The sequence below is a fragment of the Malus domestica genome, chromosome 17 (genome assembly GCF_042453785.1).
Source record: "Malus domestica chromosome 17, GDT2T_hap1".
Taxonomy (NCBI): Eukaryota; Viridiplantae; Streptophyta; class Magnoliopsida; order Rosales; family Rosaceae; genus Malus; species Malus domestica.
The window spans coordinates 32971722-32997649 of NC_091677.1; the positions used below are offsets into that span (position 1 = coordinate 32971722).

Sequence of the window (25928 nt, forward strand, 5' to 3'; positions counted from 1 at the left end):
AGATCCGTAGTAGATCTTAATCCTGTCATATATGGTTGGTAAATGAAAGTGGAAGTCGGTGAGAAATCAAAGACAGTCCCTCTACACAAAAATTAATATTAAATCGAGTCGGGCCATGATTATTATTTGTATAATTAAGCAGTTTTATTCTCTTTTCTTTGGGCCAACTTATCTTTTGTGTGTGTCTATACTGATGTGATCGGTTAAAGGAAAGTAGAAGTCAACATGTAACCAAGAATTAATAGATCGCTTAATTTATGCAAGCTCAAATCTAGTTGGAATTAACATCCATCAATTTGGAGTAGAAAGATGGAATTGGACCTTGATTTAGATTTCTTATATATATGGATTTCAAATTTTAATACTAATAATATTATTACTTCAATTTACATTAGAGGAAGGGGAGAGACCTAGGAAGAATTAAAAAGAGATTTTAAGAAAAAAAGATGAAGTACTTGGAACTAACGGAAAATTCGGCGCAAAATACAAATAAATTGAGATTTCCTTGAAATCCAGTGATCTTAATTTATCTTGCAAGCCAAAGGTATCCCATCTTAACTTGAAAATGCAAGTAAAAATGTGAATTTACATCCCCTTTACAACTTTAGGAGGTGAGCCGCTGCTGCTGCGTCATAACCACATATTAAACTAGGCCGAGCAACTCCACCACGAAATACAGCCCAACCCAACTCCCTATTGGACCCAAATAACTTTTAAGGCCCATCAACCAGCAAGCAGCCTTCTTTTTCTCTGCATTTTCTGCGGAGGAGGAGGACGACCTGAGAGTATGAGACACGCAGCAGCAGCAGCAGCTATCTCTGCTTCTCAAATTTTGGGTTTTCCAATCGTCCTCCTGATTCAAAACCCATTTCCTCAATTTCCCCGAATTTCGAATGGTAATTGATATGTATTAAATTAGCGAAAAAAGAAATAAAATAGAAAAAGAAGAGAAATTAACGAAAAAATAACACAGACGAACAGAAAAAAAGGAGGGAAAAGGAAACAATTGCACCCGGTTTCGAACTCGGAATGTGGAGGACGTGGGAAGCAACAGAGCAGAGACCGCGCGTGATGCATGTGGTTGGTGACTATAAATAAATACCTTCGTTCAGCCTCAGCCCTTCATTTCAGAAACCCTAGCGCCGACGCACAAACCCTCTCAGCCTTCATTTCCTCATGCACAGAGCATTTCTGCCTTCATCCCTATCCTCCTCATCTCAGATCCGAGACCGATGCGTCCTTCAGTCTTCTTTCAGCTCTCGAATCACAGATTCCATCAAGTTTATCCAACTCCGAGTTCTGCATGTCACATCGCCGTGCATGTTTGTATGGATCTGTGAATAATATCTGGATGTTGCAACCATGTGTTCCTGCATCCATTGGTTGAGTTTTCTTCCTGTATGCTTAGAATTTTTTTTTTTGTTCTGCGTTGCCTTGCATGTATCATGGATGAATGTGATCCCCTCTGCTGCGTTGACTTCTCCCCAAGCCTGTATGCAATTTAATCTCCTAATGAAATGTGAGAATGAGTGAAAGGGGTTCCAAGCAGTTCGGAGGACGTCTTAGCAACCCCACTGTGAGTATCTCTGAACTTATCCCCTTTAGTCTCTGCACTCCATTATTTCCTCTGCACTTTCTGTTGATGTTGAATGCAAACCTGTGATGTATGATGAGGAATGAGGTGAATGAACGAATGCTCCTTAATGTATGATTCAGTCGAATGTATGCACTTCTGGATATTTAGAGGCGAGTTGAATCCGAATGCAAACTTGAAAAAAATAAATAAAATTCACATCACACCAAGTTAACACGGATTACAGAAAGTGTAGTAAAATAAATTGAACAAAAAGTGCTATGTTTTGTGTCGCGTAAAATAAGAATACAAATTGCAAAGGCCTATGCCAATTTCTCGTTCAATGTCGCGTAGATAACCCTAATGCCCGGTTGAAGCTTATATACAAGCTTTTATTCTTAATCCTACCTAAATAAGATCTTTTAAAAACTAGGAAACAAAATAATAAAAGGATCACTTAAAATCACAATCCTAAATCTAACTTGGCAATCTGCCCAGTCAGTAACTCCTCACGTTTCTAGACCATTCCAGCTCCAAATCAGGTTCAAAAGGTCGTGTTTTAAAGATTAGGACGTCCTCTTCAACTTTGTAGAATTGCCCAAATCCTGAAAACATCATCTTCATGCCCAGAAGTCACAATTAAGCATGAAATTGGCGTTTTCTGGAGTTGAGTTCATCTACAATGTTTAAGAGGACGGCCTAAGCTTTAAATCAAGTCCTTTTGGACCTGATTTGGTGTTGAATTGGTCTTGAAACGTGTACTGTCTTTAATTAATATGGCAGATTTTTCATGTTTGATTAGGAATTTATTTCTTAAGTTATCTTAATTTATTTGGTTTCCTAGTTTTATTCCAAGACCTTTTCTAGGAAGATTTTATTGTTTTAGAATAAATAGCCCCGGTCGGGCCTTAGGGGTTTTTTCTACAAAACTTTGAGAGAGAACTTGGCCAGAGCTTTTGCAATTTGTAGACTTTGATACAAGGTGTTTTCAATAATTTTCTTTTCAATAATATTTATTTTTTATTTTAATTAGGGGTATGCATAACTAATTCCTTTTATTAGGATGAGGACACGAGTCTTGGTATGAATTGGCGAGTTTGCCTCAAGGTTGGCCACTGGGGCTGCGACTTCCCCTACCACCGTCGTGTCCCAAATGGTGTAACTGAGGTTGGCAAGGGGTATGTAATAGCTTATTTGTGTTGTCCTGCGGTGCATAACAAGTGCAAGCATAATATCCAGCGCGGTTTCGCGTGAAATGTTATATTTGTATAGTGTTTGATCACGACGTCACTGTTGACTGCCCGGAGATGAAAACACTAATGAAAGAGAACTCAGGGAAAGAGGGGTTGACCTTGTATGTCTAATGATATCATCCTGCTGAAGCTGAGGATTGGGAATGTATCATGTATGAATGCTGCAACAGTTGTATTGTCTGGGACGTCATTGCATGGCAGTTGCTTAATTTTCACTGTACTTTCTTTAGTTTGAGCACTCTGCGTCATTGCATAGCAGCAGAACTCCACTCGAAGTTCTTACCGTTGCTAAACCCGTCACTTGAGGGCATGTGGTACAAGATCATTATGTATGTTATGTTGCACAGACACGGGCACGGATACAGCGAGACACGACACGGTGTATCTCAACAAAAAAAAACAAGGACACAGAGACTGCAAATATTAAATATATTAAAAACAGTACTTTGAGTTCATAATATAACAAAGTATTTGTTCTAGATGTTAGACGCTGCGCATTCCCAATTTCATTTGTATATGGAAAGACAAACCTAAGAATCAAATTCAAACTTCGACAACTTGGAATGGATGCCGTATCTCATCTCTGCATCTTAGGTTTGATAAAACTAACGACCTACGAGTGTGTTTGTTTTGATGCCTAAAATATAATTTATACGTAATTTCTATATTGTGGAATTATAAATGACGTTTTTTAAATCTCATGAACATGTAATTTTCGTTGCTGAATATCCTTGATAAACAAAGAGTGTGCCAGATTTCTTTGAAATCCAGTGATCTTTATTTATCTTGCAAGCCAAGGCATCCCATCTTAACTAGAAAATGCAAATAAAAATGTGAATTTGCATCCTTTTACATCTTTGGAGGTGAGCCGCATTAATTGAACAGAAAAACTAAATAAAATACCAAATTTACATCTCTTACATTAGAGAAAAAATAAATAAAATACCACATTTACATATCTTACATTGGAGTAAAAATGACGTAATCGGTAATCCTGACGCATTTAAGCGTCGGGAACAGCTCGTCATAACCACATATTAAACTAGGCCGAGCAACTCTACCACGAAATACAACCCAACCCAACTCACAATTGGACCCAAATAGCTTTTAAGGCCCATCAACAAAAAGCATTGGACCCAAATAGCTTCTAAGGCCCATCAACCAAAAAGCTGCCTTCTTCTTCTCTCATCTCTTCGAAGGAGGAGCAGAACCTGAGACACGCAGCAGCAACAGCGGCTATCTCTGCTTCTTAATTTTGGGGTTTCCTTCTCTTATGACAATCGTCTTCCAGATTCAAAACCCATTTCCTCAATTCCCCAAATTTCGTGTCGATATCGGAAAATTTTAGTTTCCACCGGTTGCTGTGGACTTTGATTCAGTCGGGAGTCAAAGATGCATCCTCCATTAACGTTACACAAGCACCCCATGTGTGCTCAAGTGAGTTCTCCTTCCCCTTTGCTTTATTCTTGTATTTCTTATATATATGATAAAAAATTGCACATCACTTCAATGGAACTTTGAATTTGGAATAATTCTTTTTTTGTTTGTCAAATGGTAACTGATATTTATTAAATTAATCGAATGCGAATCGATACATTGACATCTTCAGCTAGGACATTGATTTCGGAAATGGATCATCTCTATTTGTGTGTACTGTTTCAAAGTCTCATATTATGAACTCTTGAAAGTGCTTTTAAATGACTGAAATCACTTTTGATGAATGTGCACATAGTGCTTCTTGCAAGAAGCACTACAAGTTTAGAACCCAAAAATAATTTCATTAAAAACGCTTTCAGTCATTTGAAAATAATTTCTAAGCGAGCCTATACTGGACTAAATGGGAAACTTACCCTGTACTAGTTGCCTGTGCCAATAGTGTCGATAGAAAAAAAAGCAGGAAAGTCGATAAACATAGATTTCGGCTCAAATGCTAGTCGAACTCATTGGAGGCTTGCCAGAGTGTAACTGTTTAACCCATCTAATGTGTAGTTTTGAATGGGGAAAAGTGAAGTTATAGACACGAGTTGTGTGACCAAAATCATTCATCATACAAACTCATATGGAGTTACATACGCAACCAAATAGACGAGTTATGTATCAGGATTTTTGCAGTAATAGCTGGATACAGTTTGAAGTTCTAACTTATATGAGGTTGAAGGAAGATGATTTTGATCAAACAACCGCTCTCATAAATCTGCAGCAGAGAAGTCATAAAAGTTGTCATCTTGGCATGTTGCTCTGCCATGAAGAATACTCTTAAGACTCTTGTTTTGCGAAAAATCTACAATAGTCTAGAGCATTGAATAATCCGCCACTTAGAGCCCTTAGATCCAGTCCAAGGGCTGTCAAAGAAAATTGGATCTCGTTAGATTGGATTGAAGGCCTCTAAGTGGCGGAGTGTTCAATACTTCTGAGTATTGTAGCCATGCCCCTTCTTTTGTTGTTTTGATGTTTTAGATGGTTTCTGGTGTTGGAAGTTTCAGTTGTGGCGATTCAAATTGTGAAATTAAGCAAGTTCATATATACGTATATATATCTCTCTGTGTGTGTGTGTGATTTTATTTCTGTATCTTCGGGTTGCAGATCATCGAGGAGTTTCAGAAGTGTCATGTCGATCATCCTATTGCAAAATTCTTCGGTGAATGTACAGATCTCAAAATACAGCTTGACCGTTGTTTCCGACAGGAAGTAAGTCTTAGTTATCCAAGTCTTTATTTCAAAAGTTAAAAATAATAGTAATTATTGTAGAATCTTGTTAATTATTTTGGGGTAATAGTTTGGAACTACTGCAACAGAAAGCTGTGAAGAGGAAGGCAAACTTTGAACAGAGTAAAAAACTCCGGGAAAGGCTACAAACTTTGAGGAAGGAAACTGCCGAGATAAGCACTGAGAGTTCCGTGCAAGCTTAATGGCAAACCGAGGCATTCTTTTAGCGATGAAAAAGGGACTAGTCTCTGAAGTATTTCATATAGATAGATATACTGCAGTGTGTTGCTACCACAGGTTAGTGACGTGATGTGATACACCTCAATGTTGTGTTGCTGCTGATGCTGTCCTTTATTTTCTTTCATTTTGTCGAACTTGTGTTCGAACGGTCTCCTTTGTTTGAGAGAAACAGATATGTAAACGGATGTTCCAAATCAGTTTACAAGTTTGAGGAAATATTATTTGTCAACGAGGATGTTCCGAAATAATTTCAAAGAGCAGCTTCTGTAGATTTCATTTTCCTCCTATTGAGATGTGGATGCTAAAACTATAACTAGAAGTAATCTACGTACCTGAAAACTTTGGCAAATGGCATCACCATGAAAGACTGCCTCGTCTTTGCTTGAATTTCAATCCACGACCGCCACTAGAGTCGTTTCACTGGTTTAGCAAGGACATTTAAAGGGGCAATTCGCTCGTATATGAGCCATTTTGGTGATACGAGCGAACTGCCCCTGGAGTCATACAAATGCCACAATGCAGAACCTTGGTCGTCTTCAAATGAAGGTGCCGAACTTCAACATTTGGTTAAGGACATAAGGACGAGCAGGGTACAGGCAGGTTAACGCAAGCGAAAGCAATGAAAATTAAAATTAAAACGAGAATAACAATAATCAGGAATCACTCCAGTGGCTTCACATTAAGATAATCCTTTTGCCGGAAAACATTCTCAAAACGTTAATCCATCAACTTCCCTTAACTATTTAGTTACTTACATAGGAAATGAAAGGCTAAAACACCATCGGACCTAGTGTGCATCACTCCTGTCTCCGTCACCACATCTCCATCATCATCACCCAATTCAATCAACCCGGCTTTGGATGTGCCTTGATTTTTCAATTTTTGCTTAATTTGCTGGATTTGAGAACGACGATCTCAAGGATTCCATCATGCTGGAAATGAGGAGAAAACAGACGGGGGTCAACAGGTCCAGGAAGCCTGAAAGAAAGGGTAAATGGTCCAGGCGAGGATAGTTGCTGGGCTCTCATATGGTACACAGTTGATGAGTTTTTCAAGAGCTCAACACCGTTCATGACTCCTTGTATATGAACCTTTCCGTCACGTTGGATAACACATTTTACGTTACCTGCACTAAAGATGAACCACAATTCCTATCAACTACCTCCTACTTCCTACTCGATCACTGAAATTTGCAGTCTTGGACTACATCAAGCTAAAGCATACAAACCAACAACAACGGAATCGCGAATCGAGAATTGAGAGTTGAAAATGAACACGCATTTGACATTACCTCGATTCGTTTGAAGGCCAGCAAGTGCAACTCGAACAAGGTAGGCATCTTTGCTCTCGCCAATGTCAACAAGACCGCCATTACCTTCCTTTGCATTTGCTGTTCCAGTCAAAACGACACCCGAATCCTCCGAATGTGGACGACGATTCCCAACATTTTCTGCTCCCATCTTAACCACTGACACACACTCACACCAGATTTCATTCAAACATTGAATTTAGCTTCACATGAAATTATGCGATATTTAGGGTTTAGGGTTTAATGCACAGTTGAAAACAAAACCAAACAATCAAAATTGTACCAAGTGTAATCTGACATGAACGCATATCAAGATTGGGTGCTCAAAATCCGCGAGGGAAAAGTTGGGTGTGCAAACCCGATTCATAAAAAAACAACGACAGATGATGATAGCGAATTTCTTACCTGCGCCGTCGCTGAAATGGATGGGTTTCTGGACAATGTAACACCGCAGAAATCAAACAAGAGGAAGAGAGGAATCCAACCAACAAACGCTGTGTCGATTGGTGGTCAGAAGTGGGAGATACGGTCGGGTTCGTCGTGGCGCGCCAAATGAATCCGGATCCTAGGGTTTTAGACCCAGACTTTGCAAAATGATACGAGTTTGAATACAGGCCGGGTCTTGATTTGGTTAAAATGGGCTTAAGACACAATTCTATGGGGGTGTGGGTGCATGTCATGCATGCTACTAAATTGAATTAATTTGTTTGTTTGAAGTTAAAAAATATTCATTTTTAATATTTGATATTTTCTTAGTAGAACAATAGCGTTTTTAGTGAACTAAATAGTTAGTTGTTAGGAAGAACTCAAAGAGGAAATGAGACCGAACCCACACTATGGTGCATAAGCATGATTGTTTCATGCATCTGTGGTAAAATGCCACCTGCGCATAGTTCTTGTTTTTAAAGGTTACGGAAGAGGAATTTTTAGAAATTTTTTTTTTGGTTGACCTTAGTTGATGAGAAAAATTATCTGTATTGACACATTTTATTTATAGCTTGAAGAAAAATTTATTTCGAGTTTTTAACAAGCCTAAGCTAATTTAAGTGTCATACAAACATTATATTTTCTATATTTTAGTTTTTTTCAAGGCTTTTTTTTAGTGTGCTTTCTACTAAATCTTGCGGTAAATAACGAATTACGATGCCTCCTTAAAACTAAAAACTAAAGGTTTCGAGTTCGAAACTCGCTGCTGATGTTGAAGCCAAACTTGTGGCCAGAAGAAGACTAAAATGCCTCTGTGAGTCTTCCTGACCCCCGAAAGGGGTAGATAACCATGACTGCCACTAGTTGTCCTCCTTTTTAAAAGAAAATAAATAAATAAACTAACAAAAAAAACAAGGACATGAGACTCCCGAATACCAATCCAAGTGAAAGGGAATGCGGCCCATATACGAACCTCCAATTCTGGTAAAAGATTCAAAGGGGCAATCTGGTTTTCCAATTTCATTTTCCTTTTCCCTTCATATGTAGACATAAAACATGTGAAGCTGGCGCTCCCACTACCGTGCTATGACCAAGCAGGGTAAAGGAATAACATTATTACTTGATGTTAGGGAGACTCCTATATATGTCGACCTCCATCCCCAACGGACAGGCAGACCTGCAAAAATGTTCAACCCTTCCTCTTATCTGAGAGGGCACTCCCAACGAAGCCTTTCGAAATATTCAGCTTTCTTTCCCCCCGATAATACCTCTGTAAACAAGCTATACTAGAGCAAGAATATCTCATATCATCAGGGTTAAAAGCAAGAGTATCCCATATCATGCTTTTTTCCTATCTTTTCCTTTGGCCTTGTTCTTACCTGCAAGACAAGGAGAAAGAGAGCAATCAGTCAGCACTTGGAATCAAGCTTCCAGCCAGGAACTGACTGCCTGGAACCCCTTACCTGATTACTTACCTGGCATTGCTCTTGAGTACTCATCTTCAACATCTTATGCTTCCAGGGAAGATACCGCATCTGCCTGAGGAACAGATAGGGCAAGTGAGAAGGATACAAGGAAGCATGTGGAGACAAGCGTAACAGCACACGTGCTGATACATCCACTTCTCTGTCAAAAGCAAAAGTATCCCATATCAGCAGGGTCGAACGTACTCTAGATTTGATGGACTTGTTTTGACCCTCAAATTCTTCAGTCGGCCTTATACTCTGGAGGAAACCAGAAAACCCTCCAGCCCAGTTCAAGAATAAGCCTGTGGACAGTTACTTCTTCAAAAGCAAAAGTATCTCATATCATCTCTTCTCATTTTTCTTCTCTTTATCCTTCATGCTGCCTGCAAGATAAGGAGAAGGTGAACAATCAGTCGGAGCTCTGATTGCTTACCTTGTCTGTCACATCTTTCAGCAGATCCCCTAACTCGGCGACTTGGGGGACTCCTACTACATGGTTTGTATCGCGCTTAACCAAGCCTGAAACTACAAGTAAGCTTCAAGTGAAATTGATAAATTACCTTGTGCATCTCCACCAGTTACAGATACCACCCCTGGATGGAGGAAGAGTACTTCCAGAGAAGATGCCACATCTACCTATGAAACAGATAAGGCAAGTCAAGACGATACCACATTCCGGTACTTAGAAGTTTCGTGGTTACGAGATCATTCTCCCACAATATTTCCTAATGTCATTTGTACTAAATCATTCACTTGTACTCACTAAAGGAGAGCTTGAACCTATGTACTTGTGTAAACCCTTCACAATTAATGAGAACTCCTCTATTCCGTGGACGTAGCCAATCTGGGTGAACCACGTACATCTTGTGTTTGCTTCCCTATCTCTATCCATTTATATACTTATCCACATTAATGACCGGAGCAATCTAGCGAAGATCACAAACAGTGACCGTTTTCGCTACCTAGGATCTATCTTGCAAGAGAACGGAGAATTAGATGGAGATCTCAACCATAGAATACAAGCTAGATGGATGAAGTGTAAGAGTGCATCCGGCGTGTTGTGTGACCGTCATAGGCCACTGAAGCTCAAGGGAAAATTTTATAGGACGGCAATAAGGCCAGCGATGTTGTATGGCACAGAATGTTGGGCGGTGAAGCATCAACACGTACACAAAATGGGTGTAGCGGAGATGAGGATGCTTCGTGGGATGTATGGGCACACGAGAAAGGATAAGATTGTGAATGAGGATATCCGAGGTAAAGTAGGAGTAGCCAAAATTGAAGGAAATATGAGAGAAAATCGGTTCTGGTGGTTTGGACATGTGCAAAGAAAATGTGACTACGGGACAGAGGTTCAGGGCCGAAGGGGTAGAGGAAGACCTAGGAAAACTTTGGAAGAGACCCTAAGAAAAGACTTGAGTACTTGGATCTAACGGAGGACATGACACAAAACCGAGCGCAATAGCGTTCTAGGATTCATATAGCCGACCCCACTTAGTGGGAAAAGGCTTTGTTGTTGTTGTTGTTGTTGTTGTATACAAAATAACAAAACCAACTTTTCCAAAACCTCATTTCCCTTTCCAAATCATCTGTTCAAAATCCTCACATCCTTATGCTACAGCAAAGCCATGTCAAGTAAATATCCATACCGTCGATCGTATGTCAGCTAACTAGTAACAAGGGATTCATAACAAAAAGTACTGGGAAATAAAGACATAGTAAATCCGAACATGAAAAATTTTACCCACGTCTCAGGCAACCTTACTAGACCTACCATACAAAGGCCTTAGGTATAGGACATTTGCTTCTAGATACGAAGCCTGCATTGAAAAATGCAGAATATGACCCAGTATGATAAACTGTAAGTTGGTACAGAGAAGCCAGATGATCACAAGTACTAGAACGGTCTTATAACTAAATCTAAGAGAAATATTCACAAACAAAAAGCCCTCATACCATACCAAGCTTCAATACGAGGAAACTGACAACATTGTATTATTCATGCATTGACCTGTAAAATATATTCTGAAATCACAACAACAAGACATTAGGATCACGAATAAATCAAATCAATATAAAATAGAGATTGACTAATTACATTAAACTTATCTGTAGAATACGGAACACATGGTTATGAAGATGAAGCCATTGATCCTTGCAACAAAGTAGAAGTAGTCTTCTACTTCTAGTACCTCTCAATGAACTCTACTATAAATAGGCTTGTAGTTTTCATGAGTTTCAGTTGGTATGGAAGCAGGGACTGCTCCTTGGTTATATAGCTAGGGTTTCAACCAATTCCTCCCTATTATCGGAAAGGATATCAACCCAAATCATATTTAATCAATTAGAGTCCCATCATGGCTCTTATTCCTTGTATTTACTTAATAAAGGTCCATAATTGATTGCATGTAATTAGGACTCCAATATGTTTATTTCCTTAAGGCACCAAGAGTCCTAGAGATTTCATTAACTTGATTGCCAAGTCAACTATTCCCTCAATTATTCTCAGCATAATTCATTGTCATTCACAAAATGGTTTTACATGACCGTCTGATAGCACACCTACTGAAGCCTTCTAGACCATCCACATGAGAGAATGCATTAACTGCTGCCACCAATGATATCAGCCTCGAAAAGAATTCCAAATATAATTTAGTGTGTTCATTGAGGGCAGCACAAACATTATAAAGAAAGAAAGCGAACTCACATATATAGGAGAGTCAGCATCAAGGCATTTATCACAGAATGAAGCTGAATCTCAAGAGTCATTGTGGAGTACAGGGTACTAGACGTATTGCTATTTTTCCATAAAAAAGAAAACCAAAACAGGCATATGCAATATGAAGGCCATGAGCATTAGCTATGCTATGGTAACATGGGATAAAAGTAAGTCAAGAAGAGATTTGATTCCTTGTATGGATGCAATTCTGATAATCTTTTCATTCTTTGGCAGATTTGGTCTTTCCGTAAAATGCCAAAACATCTCCTTCCATACTTTAGCGTTTTATGGATTTCCTTTTCTCTCCGAACATCCTTTGGTTTTCTAGACATTTGAATAGAAAAGGATTTCTCCAAATGCTAGTATTTCCAATGGGCCTGGACTTTTTCCCGCAGTTTACTTCTGTCAGAAAAATCCTTGCCATTGTAATGTGTATAGGGAATTTTCTCGAGTCATCTGTACCTTACAGTCGATATGAGTCACTTGAAATCATTATCAAGTTAGGAACTAATTACTAAACCAACAAGACTTGATAAACTGAGAGCACCAATTTCCAGCAACTTGCTCCAATCATCTCTTTCGACGATCCTTGGAAGACTTATTGAATTCGCTAACTAGCGAAGTATATGAAGCATAATCAAGAGCAAGCCCTTTCTCGCTCCGTAGCTTTTCAAAGTTCTCTGGGTTTCCATGCTTGCAATGCCCTTCCAATAGAATGTTGTATGTAATGTCATCTGGAGCCACCCCCAAATTAATCATAGCATGTAAGAGCATATTAGCATTTTTCATCTGTCCTAGCTTGCATAGCCCATTCATAAGAGCGTTATAGGTTACAACACTTGGCACATAGTCATCACTCTGCATCTCCTTGAGCAACTTAAAACCCATTTTAACATTGCCCTTCTTGCAAAACCCATCAATGACCATTGTATACGTGGCATCATCAGGTTTCATGCCAGAATCTAACATCTCCCTCAACATTTTTTCAGCGTCAAGGGTTCTTCCCTCTCTACACAATCCCGAAATAAGGGCTGTGAAAGCCACATTGTCAAGCTTAATCCCTTGTATAATCATTCCCTGCCTTATCTCTAGCGCCGAATGTAAATCTCCTTCTTTGCAGCATCCATCAATAAGTGTAGTATAAGTGATCGTGTCAGGCTTCACCCCAGTCATATTCATCTCCTCAACAAGCTTCCTAGCTTCCCTCAAATCACCATCCTTGCAAAGGCCATTTATGAGTGTATTATACGTAATCACATCTGGTTTGATACCTCTCCCCAACATTTTCTGATAAATTTCCATTGCCAAATCAATCCTCCCATTCTTACACTGCCCGTCAATCAAAGTCGTAAATGTGACAAAATTCGGAACCAACCCCCTCTCACACATTTCATCAAACAAGTAGTTTGCATCATCCAGCCTACACTCCTTACACAACCCATTGATCAAAACACTGTAAGTATATACATCAGGCCATGTTCTGCTCTCCTCCATATCTCTCTTCAACCTAAAACCCTCCTCCAGATTCCCGGATTTGCAATACCCATTAATCAGAGTATTGAAACTAACCACACTCGGGCGCAAACCCCGCTTCCCAATTTCATCAAACACCATCTGAGCCTGTTCAATTTTAGCCTCTTTACACATTTTGTGCATCAAAACATTGAAAGCGTACACTTGTGGTGGAAACCCAGCATCCAAAATCTCCATAAAATACTCCCAGGCCATCACAGGCGAGTTCAACTTCAACATTTTATCAAGCAAACAGCCACAAACATGAAATGGGATTCGAAAATTATTCTTCCTTATCAATCTAAAGCACTGAAACGCATCGGAAACAAACCCAGAATCCAAATACGCATTCATCAAAGAATCAAACACATAATTGGACTGATGGGTACCTCTAGTTTCGAGAATCGAAGCGAACACGGAAGACGCAGAGTCCTTTCCCCTGCGAGAAACGACGAGTCGTAGGAGGGAGAGGGCTTGGGGGTACATTTGGTGAGCGCAAAGGAAGTGGGCCATGGTGCAGTAGGATTGGACGGTGTGGCGAAATGTGGGGTGAGAAGAGAGCCAGTCGAAGAAGGAGAGGAGAGAGAGAGGGGAGAGAGAGTGGGGGTTGAGGTTGATGAGGTTGATAACATCGCGGGCTGTGAGGGAAGGGAGGAGCTTTCTGAGCGAGGAGGAGGAGTCGAGAGACTGAGAGTGGTTTTTGATGGCGTGGGAGATAGCCGAGAGTTTTGGGTCTTCATTTTGAGAAGTTGGCGGGAGCGAGTACCAATTGGTTGCGGCTGCGGTTGCGGTGGTGGTGGCGGAGGAGAAGCGTAAGCAGTAGCAGCAGTTGTAGGTGTGCGGAGAAGAGAGAAGCAGATAGCTTCTTGGGATTTTGAAGAGAGCCATTTAGCTGGAAAACGCTCAAAACCCGTCTCCAATGTAATATGAGGAAATTAAAACTTTGTGGTTAATTTTGAAAATCATCGCAAAATCAGAGGGTGTAAATATAATTAGTCAAAAAATGAAGGCCAGGAATTTGCAAAAAAAATAAAAAACAAAAGGTCTAAGAATTAAGAGCAGCACAAGTAAAAGTTTTACTGTAAAACCCACGGAAGAGCCCCATTGAGGAAGAAGAAGATGTCTCTGCGACAAGCAGCAGCTAACATGATCAAGCGGCGTTTCCGTTTGGCCTCCCAAACTTTCTCTTCAACTTGCGGCGGAGCAGCCACTGTTATTCCACTCGCCAGTAAGCAAATTTTCCATCTTGTGATGTTAATCGCCATAGAAATGGATTCATTTGTAATTAAAGAAAGTGAATTCTTGTTGTTTCTGTTTTTGCAGGGCGTACCAGATTTGATCACGGTTCTAAGGATTGTAGTTGGAGGATGAATTATAGCCACAGGGACCCTCGTCTGTGGCTTTTTGTATCCGGCAATGCAGGTATATGATATCTCTTGCATCCCATTTAATCTGGATTTTAATGGATGAATGATCAAGTAGATATGTTATGATCTTCGAGTTTTTTGTTTTCGATTGATATTCTAATTTATTCTAAACTAAACTATGGGGAGGAAGATTCGAACTCGCTGAGGTGCGCGATTTTCGAGTTGGGATGAGTCTAAATGCGTGGTTATTTTGCAAAATCGATTAGGGAAAATCCTCTATTATCAACCAAGTAAAAAAGAGTGGATTTTTCATGGAAAATGGTTTCTAGTTTTCTTTTCCGGAGGACTTCTTATATCCAAGATTATCACGTCCCATTTTAATGCTTTATCTGGCTTAGCCTGCTCGTAATCTGATCAACGAAATAATTATTTATTTAATCTGTAATCCATTTTTTTTCTAGATTTGGTTTCTGGTAAACGCAATATCTTGTAGATGGCCACAACCAATAGGCATTGAGGTGTTATTGAGTTGGTTTGTTTGTATATTGTTACATATCCTGGGGTACTAGCTGTTTTATATGGATGTGATATTGTCGGATCATGTCTCGAAATTTGATTTCTAAGGGCTTAAAGTAAGGGTCTTTTTTGTTTCAGGATATCTGTGATTATACCCTTAGCTACTTTATAGACACAGTCAGACATATAATATTTGCAAGAAATCTAAGGTCATGTGGTGAAGTATCTCGGTGTATTTCAGGGTTTGTTTAGAAAGGCATACCATGTAACATATGTTATTTATAACTAATCTGATATTTTTGCAGCAATTTTTCTTGCGATACATTCCAACACTGTCTTAGCAAAAGATGAATCAGTTGATCCTGATAATGGCACAGAAGGAGCTAAAGCTATGGGATTGCGCAAAATTGAGGACGGTTCTGTGATATCAAATATACATACTTCTAAGTGGAGAATTTTTACTGATAAAGGGAGGGATTTTTTCCTTCAGGCAAGGATTATATGCTATGTGCCTTCACTTGTTTGCTATGTTTTATTTATTCGATAGTTCTTTGGTCTTACCAATTTTGTTTTATTTTGCTGTTTCCATTTGCTAGGGAAAATTGGAGGAAGCAGAAAAGCTTTTCCTCTCAGCTTTACAAGAAGCGAAAGAAGGCTTTGGGGAAAGGGAACCACATGTTGCATCTGCATGCAACAATCTAGTATGTACACAAGCCTTAGATAATCTATTTTTTCTTAAGTCATCCAAAAGCTTAGTTGTTAATTATAGAGTAATTTAAATTCTGGTTGTCAGTTCTACCATCACAGAAACTGTGGAGTAAGATGGTTGCATCTTTCATGGACGTTTTGCATAGTGTTATGGTTTTCTCTTTGGGACTCTTTAATGAGTAATTGCAGTTTTCTATTGTTATTGTTTCAGGCAGAGCTCTATAGGGTTAATAAGGCATATAATAAAGCAGAGCCCTTGTACTTGGAAGCTATCAGCATACTGGAGGAATCATTTGGTCCTGAAGATATAAGGTATATTATGGTTATTATGCAGACTATAGCAGCAAATGCTGACACATTCATTAACATGTAAAACTCAATTTGAATGGAATATAAAGTTACATTTCTATAGCTTAACAGCATATGATGTTTGTGTTTAATTAATTTTCATTTGTGATTATGTCTTCTTTTATGGGATTTTCGGTGCTCTGAGTGGGAATGAGGGACTTCCATTGCATATTGCTGTTTATGTATAAATGCAGTGAGAAATCAGTGGAATATCTATTCCTCCATTGTTTAGTTGCAAGGATCTATGGTACACCTTTCAATCACTTGGGACAATTAATTTTTGCCTAATGCAGTCTTAGATTTACTTTGTTCACGAGTGGCTGGTTTAGCAAACACCAAAATTGGGAAGTTGGGAGACCATTTCCCTTGTGCCTCTGTTGTATTTGGAAAAACAAGATGCCAGGATTTTCAAAGATAGAAAAGCTTCCTATCAAAAAATGATAACAAAAGCTTAGGTCGGAAGCTTTGTTCTTTATGATTGGGTGGTCTCAATGAATTGTTCTCTTCATTTTTTTAAGGGTCTGTTTTTCTGTTTATTAGATTTTCTGGTTTCTCATGTATATTTTCTGCATATTAGAGATGCCTTTATGCACTATTCAACAAACTTATTGCTCATCATAAAGGAGAAAAAGAGTAACGTATGTGTTTTGTAGGGTGCTATATTGCATATTTTGACGGAATTTGGAACTGACATAAGCATCTTTCATGCTTGAGTGTGTAGAATATAGTTTGTTTTCTCTTTCTTTTTAATTGCTTCTTAATTATGCGAGTTTGTCAACATTAAAAATTTCAGTAAACTTCGAAAAACAGAGGTTTCTTGTTTTATTAGCCAAAATAACTAGTAGCCTATTTAGTATTTAGTTACATTTTTGTTTTTGGTTTTCAACTCTTACCATCTAATTTTAAAATAAGTATAGGGAAAGAAATGAGGGAAGGATATGAGAGGAAGAAAGAGAAATATTACATCCCATATATATTTTCTTCACCCGCTCTCACTTGTATGATTACATCATCCCTTTTCTCACTATGCTTTCATTTTTCCTTTTATGTCCTCAAATGAAAATACAAAACCAAAACAAAAATGAAAATACAATCATGATCTCTGTGTTGAGTCACTAATTGCTCATGCAAGATTCCTGTCCACAGAGTTGGGGTTGCCTTTCACAACCTTGGCCAGTTCTACATTGCACAACGGAAGCTTGAAGAAGCTCGCACTTGCTATGAGGTGAGAAGTTTTATTTTTAGTCCATGTTTTGTTGTTATGACTATAGGTTCAACAACAGTGCCTATGTGGTCTTTGCTATCCTTTTATTTTAAGTTTGTTTTTTATGGTATTTTGAGTCTTTATTTTAAAGTTCATTAAATAAATGTTTCTGTATTAAATCCCCTGCATCTCCTTCCAGTATACCATCAGCACCCTTTTTTAAGCAAGGCATGGATAATGTTTGTATTAATTTGGTGAACTTGTCCCTTAAAATTTGCTGACCCTTGCTGTTTTTTCACCTTGCTCCCTGATTAATGATACATTTGGACAGCGTGCTTTGAAGGTATTACACAAGGCTGCTTTTACTTTTTACGTGCATGTAGTAATGTAACTATTTATGCTGCTAACTCCAACGTTATGATCACCTTGCAGATTAAGGGCTGCGTTTTGGGTCTTAACCATTCAGATTATGCAGATACTATGTATCATCTTGGAACGGTAGTTTTTTATATCCCTGTATGATAATATTGATTTGTACTACATTCTTGGTTCTTTTCTGTGTCTAGAATGGAAAATAAACTCAAATTAAGATGTTCTCTTGTATAAACAGATTAAAGAGAATTGAGAGAAGCAAAGAACAGGTGGAAAGAGACGGAAAATGATAGAAGAAAGAGAGTAGAGAGAGTCAGAGACAGGATAAAATGAGAGCCAAATTAGGGTAAACTTAAAATCTGTATTCTCAATCAATATGTTAGAAGTATGAAACCCCGTTTTTCTAATTTGCGTCATATGTTAAAAGTAAGAACACCGTTATGAATTAGATAGTGAAGCTGCATAAATGTTTCCAATTTGTGAATGGGCATTTTTTTCATTGGAGATGTATTGAAAAATGTTTCCAACATATTCCCTTGCAGTAAATTATTTAATTAGATTTCCGTTTGACTGCAGGTGCTACACCTCCAAGGAAAAGAAAAGGATTCTGAGGCCCTTATTCAGGATTCGATCAGAATACTTGAGGTCAACAGCTTGTACAGTATTTTGTTCACTGTTTGAATTTGACATTTACTATTCTAACACTCATTTGTTATTTGACTATATAGGATGGTGGCCTAGGGGAGTCAATGGTGTGTGTCAAGAGAATGCGATCTCTTGCTCAGGTTGTCTCTTTTTCCAGGTTTCCACTGTGACTCTTGTTTCACAAGACATAATTATATATGATGATTGGGTATGCATACCAAATGACAATTTGAATTGTGAGAGGAAGTCTTAACTCTCTTAGAAAGTTGATGAAGTTTATGTGTAAGGGCTTAACGATTACACCCTGTATGTTACAGAACCCTCCTCTTCAACTAATGCTCAAGATAAACCTCAAATTGCACCCCTCATCATAGCTTGCTGCTTTGGGCCTTGACTCTAAATTTGTTTTATAACCAGTTCATCCATCCACACACTGTATTGGAAATTCTTGGGTATAAGAACCAGACCGTTCTTTATATATTATATTCTAGAACTGTTGGATAGCGTAAAAAAACTTACAGCTGCTCTTATGTACCACTCGGATACATTTTGGTTATTGGACGTCTTCATCTTTCCCTTAAGTCTAATTAATTTCTTGCTTCTCTCTCTAGATATATACAAAATCCAATCGTTCTGCAGAGGCTGAGAACGTACAAAGAAAGATTCTACATATAATGGAATTAACGAAGGTTTGACATTTAACTGTTTTTATCTGTATCTTTTCATACTATATGCTAAAGTTAGTTTAGTTCATAAAGTTTCTTATAGATGTTTGGTGCGTGCTTAAATGAATTACTTTCTCCTGACTTGTTTTCTGTATACCTTCATGTTTGGCTATGTGGATGAGAGATTCTATTTACAAACATTTGTTACTGTCTGGCAATGCAGGGATGGAATTCAATGGAAACAGTTGTAACAGCTGAGGGGCTCGCACTGATCCTACAATCCGCCGGGAGCTTAAAGGATGCTGAAGAGCTTCTTGAAAGGTAAGAGCATTATAATTGAAGATCAGATGACACGATTTTCCATTACTTAAGAGAATTTTGTTTACTACTTTCCTTTCAGATGTCTTGATGCTCGGAAAACCTTACTTCCTGAAGATCATATCCAGGTTTTCTTTTGCACATTCAGCTCATGTAAATATCCCCAATAATGTGACATATATTCTGATTGCTTATGATTTTGGTTAGCATTCACTCCACTTCGTCATATTTCATTATGAATACATGGCAATACTATTTATGCATTCACTGCACTTCGTCTTATTTCATTATGAATGCATGGAAATGCTGTTTTGATTGGTTCTGATTCTTGAGAGCATTCACCTATACTTTGTCTGATTTCATTATAACAAGAAATTTATTGGCAAAAATCAATAATTCTGTACAACATAGACATGTGCAACAATTAACTTTAAATATTTAATTGTGTGAAAAGACAAAAGAGGATATAATATTGAAACTTAAAATAATATTTCTATCTACACCCCTCAAACCCTAATATTTTCTCAACACAAATTCATCTTCCCAATCGTTCATCTGCTTTCCCCACAACCCCTAACATTTCATCAGCTGAAAGCTTACCAACTGATCAACATAATGTACAGTGTTTCGTCCTCTTCATCAACTAACATGTTCGATATTGTGCAATACAAAAAGGCGCTGCCTAAATGAAGAAATAAGAATTACTTAATGCCATGGGAACAAATTAACAGTATTTTGGGTAGGAAGTTGTATGAAATTTGAATTTTCATTTCAAGTGAAAAAGAAAAGTATGGCTGCAATAATTCACTTAAAGGAAAAGTTAGCGTGCACTTTGGATTAGGCCTGATTTTATTTATTTATTTATTTTTTTTTTTTTTTTTTGTCAATGGGCAGATTGGTGCAAATATGCTTCACATTGCTAGAGTGGCAATGCTCAATTCCAACCAACTAAAGAAGATGGACACTTCTAAAGCAATTTCTGAGCTTGACAAGGCCAGAGATAATTTAAATGAGTCCATAAGGTTTGTTTCATTTAGTCATAAATTTTACGCAAAAGAATTTGTAACCATACAAATGAAAGTGATGATGCGTTGATCAATTACGATTTCATCAACCTATTTATTACCTTAAAGGACTAACTTGTTTATTTTGGTTTGTTTTGATTATGTGATTTTCACATCCTCTTCGTTATATTACAGGGTATTTAGTACTATTTGTCCAGTAGTGATTTTTGCAAAAGTTGATATACATAATGGTTGAGTCTTTTTATTTTGTTATGCTTCTTATTTCGAAGATTCGATGACATGTTGGTGTAACTAAAATTGAACTGTTGCTTCAATATATTTTGCTAGATCCTGTCATATTAGGCTCTATTCATAATATGCTTGGGAAGAGGTCAATTTGAATAGGATAGATCCCTTTTTTTCAAAGCACGGGTGTGCGGAGAAATTTTATTAAATTTTGTTTCCCATTGGTTGACATAGTTGATCATTTATGGTACGAATGGCCCCTTTAGAGCTACAATTTTAGGTTTTTAATAGCCCAAGATCTAAGTGGTGAACCAATCAAAGAGTGAAAATAAAAAATCTTACGTAAATTTTGGTTCTACACCCTAAGCAATCAACCATGTCAACAAATGGGATCATAGTGAAAGAAAATATAGAATAAATGAGATTTTCTCAATGTGAAAGAAAGAATAACTCGTATTAGGTATCTCTATGGTTATGGCTTTGCCCAAAGAGAGAGAATGTTTCCTTGTGCGATGTACGGAGACATTGATTTGTACTTATAATTACTTTTTAAGTTGTGTGTTTCACTTTTTGATTCAGTTAAATAACGTAGGATAGAAAGCCCCTGGGGTTAGTCCAAGTGGTGAGGGAGGGTGCAGTAATGGGTTAGGATTAGGATTGGTGCAAGGTGTAATTCCCTTTATTGTAACCAAAAACTAAGAATGCATCATAAACTAGTTATTATTTATGAGAAAAATTGCTTTCTTTACAAAAACCAAGAATGTATCATGAATGGTTAGGATTGGGATTAGAATTCATCTGTGTAACTTTTTACAACTTTCTTTTTTCTGTAATAGGATAGCACGGTGTTCGTTGGATAAATCAATCAAGAAGAATAGAAAGATACAAAGTGATATTGGAAGGAGTTGTCGTGTGCCTTTGGTCATAATGGTCAGTTTTCTTCTGTGCAACAAATATTTACCTCTGCTGTATAATTCTCATCCTGTCTCTCTCTTCTCACACATGCGGGTCTTCTTATATGCGAGGATTTGGGACTGCAAATATCTAGTTCTGTACTATAAAATAAAGCCACATGCAGTTCTTGTTTAAAATTGTCCCTTTTTAGCAATATTTTTCTTGCTGGTACTAGCATGCATAATACATGTATATACACATTTTCCACTTTGAGTTTGATGGATGTATGTACTTACAGTTGCAAGCATTTGACGCTCTTAGCCTTGTGGCGATCGCTAAGCAAGAATTACAGGAATCAAAGGTTTAGTAATTTTTTCTGGTTGACCTACTACTATATACTGTCAATTCAAACTGGCTGACCTGTTACTATTTTTGTAAACTGTAGCAGGATGAGTGTTCACCTAACATCGAAGCTGAGGATGCACTATTTAGATGCATCTCTGCTTACAAAGAGGTACCTTTTTGTGTTCATAACTTAATTGCTCTCGCTCATTTTTATGGTTTTCTCCCCCTTCTAGGTGGTTATTTTAAATAAATGGTTGCGAATGCACTTAGGAGTAATTCTTTTTGTATGTTTTTTATTTTATTTAAATATTGGAGAGAAATGAAGCTAATTGATTTTTCGTCAGACTTTACATCTGCTAACTTGTATACTGTATATGCTGTGTTGCTTAAGTTGTCGTAGGGCCCGAAGAAATGTCCATAGTTTACATTACGTGAAAATATTGCTAAAGTATTTGATATTCTTGTTCCGGTTCACTACCTATAGGCAGACATTGTCTCTGAGCTTAGTTCTACTACAGAAATCAGTCCAATTATTTAACTTTTCAGGAGTTACCTTTAAGTGACAGTGTTCATACTTCATTTTATTCTTAGCTAGGTATATTTTATTAAGGGCGATTTTGGGAGGGCCAGAATCACTTTTGGGGAGACACCTCCTATGTGCTTCTCCATAAAATCATTAAAAGTGATTACCACACTCCCAGACAGGCCCTTGGTAAAACAAGAAAATCTAACTCTCAAATAATAGGGTACCTACTTATCAAATATACTTGGGGAAGTCCGTGGTAAACTTTCGCCTTTTGAAAATTGTGCTCAATCTGTTCACATGTTCAATAGACGACCAGTGTGATTATTGTTTCACAATTAACATCTGAGCCTTCTATTTTTGGACGTTCGATGCGCCTTCTTATAGTTGTGTTTGCATGTTGATTTGTTTCTCCTTATCGATTTGTAGTTTGTAACTGAGAAATCGGTTGCTGAGTTTCCTGAAGTGAAGGCAGAGTATCTTAAATGTTTGAAGCATCTTATAAGCTTAAATAGTGGTACCAGTACCCAAAGGTCACAGCAATCTACAAGAGTCAATCTGCAAGATCTGAGAGATGAAATCAAGCATCTTGAACTCGAACTCTCCCCGTCTAGGAAACGTAAAATCTAAGGCTGCTGTCAATGGTCGATTGTTGTTGCAGAAGCAGTTACAGGTAAAAATAAATATTTATTCTTGTCAGTGCTTCTATCTACCAATGAATCTGATTTAGGACATTGCTTTCAAAAAACGCTCATAGCAAACGTTGACGGATCACTTCCACAAACTGACCCGCCAACATTTGTTATGATAATTACATCAACAGATTGTAACTTTTGATTACATTAATTACATCAACGATAATGTTTTCGAAGTTGGAAGCTCAACGTCAGGTGTTATTGTCCAGGCACCCTTGTAATTAGCATCACCAAATCACGGTGGATTCTCAGAAATGGTGGGGTGCGAGAAAAAGCATTGCTTCCCAATTCATGGTGGATTCTCAGTATTGTCGTCAGTTTTCATGGCAATAAGGGCGATTCGAGAGTCGAAAGGTGGTTGAACCGTCTATTTTTTAAGTTGCAGTTCATAGATCATTTTCGCAAAATATTAACCAACTCAAAAATGTTTGAGACATTTAATTAACTTCAAAGAAATTAACGAACACTATGTTCTATGAAGCTTAAAATTGCATTCTAACAATTAAATTGACAAATAGTTTCGGATTGAACGGTTAGGGCCTTTAGACTTGCATTAGTTTCGGATTGTATAAGCTCTGTAGCTTAAGTCTCCTTTAATTTCACTATGTTGAACGTTTAGGCCATTGTTAAACTTTTCAGTGGACCCAAACGCCCATTTCCATTGAATGTTCTTATTCAATTCTGACAATGCTAGCTGCAGCAAGACCAAATTGCACCCAAAGATGCAGGGAGTAGGATTAGCTCCCCCTTTTTTTTTTTAGGAAAACTAATGAAAATGGCTTGAAAACTTTGAGTTTTAATGATAATGACAAAATAAAGGGTAAAGTGAATAGTACCATAATTGATTTTTTATTGTAAAAATGTGGTTTTTCGTTAAAGTGAACAGTATCGGGTGCTTTTCGTTAAAGTTCCCTTTTTTTTTCCCTTCCTTTCCCTCCCCCTCTATTTGAACTGTCACGGTTAAGTTACGTCAACATCTTATATTAATTTTTTATAGCAAGGGAAAGACTAAATAAGAGAATATAAGAGGATGGGATAGAAAGAGAAAGGGAGAGAATCCTAGTCCATGATGCAATCACTCCCATGAGAGGATAATATATGACACTGACGTCTTGTACCGATGAAATAAAAACACGTCTATATTTTTTATTCTCATGTTCATGTTTTATTAGACAAGACATCACGTGGCGATGTATTGTCCCATATAAGTTGCTCTTCCACGAGAAATCTGATACCATTTATTTTAAGGAAAACTAACCAAAATGGCTTCAAAATTTTGAATTTTAACCAAAAATCATATACAAACTTTATTTAATGATAAGGACAAGAAATAAAAAAGAAAAAAAATAACAAACAATCCAACCCTATCGCGTGTAACCACGCGCCAACCAATTCAATTATCAAATCAAGCATCTAATGTGACTATGAGCAGATAGAACTGATAAGAAGATTAACGTGCATTGCAAAATAAGTAGTGGGAGTAGTACAATGAATGATGAGATGGAATGGATGGATGAAATAAATTATTTTTAAAATGATGAGATGGAATGGATGGATGATATAAATTATTTTTAAAACATTTCATTGGGAAGGAAAACGTGAGAGCGAAGCGTCAATAGCTTTTTTTCTTTTAGAGAGGGAGAGAGAGAAATATGTTTACATTCAGAAAGAAAGAAAAGAAAAGTAGTAATTTTCAACAGAAAATCAACAGTGCAAAAGCAGCACCCAAATTACTTTTTAAATATTTCATCGGGAAGGAAAAGGTTCAAAGAGAGAGAGTGTGTGTAAGGAAGAGATTGTGGGGTAAAGCCAACCAAATCCTTTCAAACTGACATCAACAAACTCCAAAAAAATTTAAAAAGAGAGAAATTTGAGATAAAAAAAAATATATTGCTGACACCAATACATGACAGTAATTTGTAAGGAAATAGTTTTAAAAATAGTGATAGTGCTAGTGTTCGATTTTAAGAAATAGTTAGTTTTTTGTCTAAGAAATAGTCAGTGCTTAGTTTACGAAATAGTGACAATACTAGTTTACGAAACAGTGATAATACTAGTGTTTGGTTTGAAAAATAGTCAGTGTTTAGTTTACAAAATTATGATAGTACTATTATTTGGTTTAATATATAGTCTATTGTGTTCGGTTTAAGAAATAGTCAGTGTTTAGTTTACGAAATAGTAATAGTACTAGTGTTCAGTTTAAGAAATAGTCAGTGTTCAGTTTACGAAATAGTCAGTGTTTAGTTCAAAAAGTAATGATAGTATTAGTGTTCCGTTTAAGATATAGTTAGTGTTTAGTTTAAGAAATATTGTTCAGTTTAAGAAGTAATCAATGTTCAGTTTGAAAAATAGTGTTCGGTTTAAGAAGTAGTCAATGTTCAATTTAAGAAATAGTGTTCAGTTTAATAAGTAGTCAATGTTTTGTTTAAGAAATAGTCACAGTATCAATGTTCATAAAACTAAATAATGAAATTTTTCTTTATTTTTGATTTTGTAATATTATTACTTAATTTGTTCTAAAACAATTGAAAGAATAGACAAATACATAAATAATAAAATAAAAATAAAATGTTTATGGAGTGAGGTGAAAGGAGAGAGAAGAGTGGGGAGAGGTGAAAAAAACAAAAGTTGAAGTGGATGGGTGAGGTGAAATGATGGAGACAAGTTCCAAAACCCATTAATTTTCTATGCTATTAGCTTATTTGAACATCCTTATCTTCCCCAACTATTTTAATCAACTCCATAAAGTTATAAGAACTCAGTATTATAAATTCGATCATGCAGAGAAGAAAGCCGAGGGGAAGCTTTAACGACATCGATGAATCGGCAGTAGTAAAGGCAGCTGCATGGGCATGGTTCGAGCACGGTCCGGTT

The 25928-nt window shown here is 37.3% G+C and overlaps 3 protein-coding genes and 2 long non-coding RNA genes across 16 annotated transcripts; 3 read left to right on the forward strand and 2 right to left on the reverse strand.

Annotated features, from left to right (window-relative positions):
- Window positions 1–1411: 1411 nt before the first annotated feature.
- LOC114822549 (uncharacterized) lies at window positions 1412–3061 on the forward strand. The gene is made up of 2 exons (XR_003770618.2): window positions 1412–1576; window positions 2607–3061. It is a non-coding gene; the product is annotated as an uncharacterized lncRNA (long non-coding RNA).
- Window positions 3062–4024: 963 nt separating this feature from the next.
- Window positions 4025–6020, forward strand: LOC103426216 (uncharacterized). The gene is made up of 3 exons (XM_008364311.4): window positions 4025–4263; window positions 5410–5514; window positions 5622–6020. The coding sequence occupies exons 1-3, from the start codon at window positions 4219–4221 to the stop codon at window positions 5733–5735; spliced, it is 264 nt and encodes an 87-aa protein (XP_008362533.2). The 5' UTR covers window positions 4025–4218; the 3' UTR covers window positions 5736–6020.
- A 396-nt stretch (window positions 6021–6416) lies between these two features.
- LOC103426215 (uncharacterized) lies at window positions 6417–7740 on the reverse strand. The gene is made up of 3 exons (XR_011577759.1): window positions 7487–7740; window positions 7064–7240; window positions 6417–6898 (listed from the first exon to the last, which is right to left on the reverse strand). It is a non-coding gene; the product is annotated as an uncharacterized lncRNA (long non-coding RNA).
- A 2921-nt stretch (window positions 7741–10661) lies between these two features.
- LOC103426214 (putative pentatricopeptide repeat-containing protein At1g09680) lies at window positions 10662–14092 on the reverse strand. 2 transcript variants are annotated; one of them, XM_070816672.1, is made up of 3 exons: window positions 11681–14092; window positions 11521–11578; window positions 10750–10984 (listed from the first exon to the last, which is right to left on the reverse strand). In XM_070816672.1, the coding sequence occupies exon 1, from the start codon at window positions 14090–14092 to the stop codon at window positions 12263–12265; it is 1830 nt and encodes a 609-aa protein (XP_070672773.1). In that variant the 3' UTR covers window positions 10750–10984; window positions 11521–11578; window positions 11681–12262. The 2 variants fall into 2 exon arrangements, with proteins under 2 accessions (XP_070672772.1, XP_070672773.1); XM_070816671.1 differs by having other exon boundaries at window positions 10662–10984; window positions 11521–14092.
- Window positions 14093–14174: 82 nt separating this feature from the next.
- On the forward strand, window positions 14175–23584 carry LOC103405880 (uncharacterized). 11 transcript variants are annotated; one of them, XM_008344900.4, is made up of 19 exons: window positions 14175–14432; window positions 14528–14626; window positions 15393–15577; window positions 15684–15788; window positions 16007–16107; window positions 17290–17368; window positions 17679–17690; window positions 17780–17845; window positions 18296–18364; window positions 18448–18504; window positions 18976–19053; window positions 19253–19350; window positions 19430–19475; window positions 20242–20369; window positions 21434–21527; window positions 21790–21852; window positions 21937–22005; window positions 22789–23032; window positions 23183–23584. In XM_008344900.4, the coding sequence occupies exons 1-18, from the start codon at window positions 14324–14326 to the stop codon at window positions 22987–22989; spliced, it is 1659 nt and encodes a 552-aa protein (XP_008343122.2). In that variant the 5' UTR covers window positions 14175–14323; the 3' UTR covers window positions 22990–23032; window positions 23183–23584. The 11 variants fall into 11 exon arrangements, with proteins under 11 accessions (XP_008343122.2, XP_008343121.2, XP_070672774.1 ...); XM_008344899.4 differs by having other exon boundaries at window positions 23232–23584; XM_070816673.1 differs by having other exon boundaries at window positions 23250–23584.
- The last annotated feature ends 2344 nt before the right edge of the window (window positions 23585–25928 follow it).

What these genes read in the sequence shown, in the direction of transcription:
- LOC103426216 (XM_008364311.4), top strand. Translation starts at nt 4,219, where the DNA reads ATGCATCCTCCATTAACGTTACACAAGCACCCCATGTGTGCTCAA. An exon ending in AGCACCCCATGTGTGCTCAA is followed by an intron (nt 4,264 to 5,409) that starts GTGAGTTCTCCT and finishes TTCGGGTTGCAG; the next exon opens with ATCATCGAGGAGTTTCAGAA. An exon ending in ACCGTTGTTTCCGACAGGAA is followed by an intron (nt 5,515 to 5,621) that starts GTAAGTCTTAGT and finishes CTACTGCAACAG; the next exon opens with AAAGCTGTGAAGAGGAAGGC.
- LOC103426214 (XM_070816671.1), bottom strand. Translation starts at nt 14,092, where the DNA reads ATGGCTCTCTTCAAAATCCCAAGAAGCTATCTGCTTCTCTCTTCTCCG.
- LOC103405880 (XM_008344900.4), top strand. Translation starts at nt 14,324, where the DNA reads ATGTCTCTGCGACAAGCAGCAGCTAACATGATCAAGCGGCGTTTCCGT. An exon ending in CACTGTTATTCCACTCGCCA is followed by an intron (nt 14,433 to 14,527) that starts GTAAGCAAATTT and finishes CTGTTTTTGCAG; the next exon opens with GGCGTACCAGATTTGATCAC. An exon ending in GAATGCGATCTCTTGCTCAG is followed by an intron (nt 18,505 to 18,975) that starts GTTGTCTCTTTT and finishes TTCTCTCTCTAG; the next exon opens with ATATATACAAAATCCAATCG.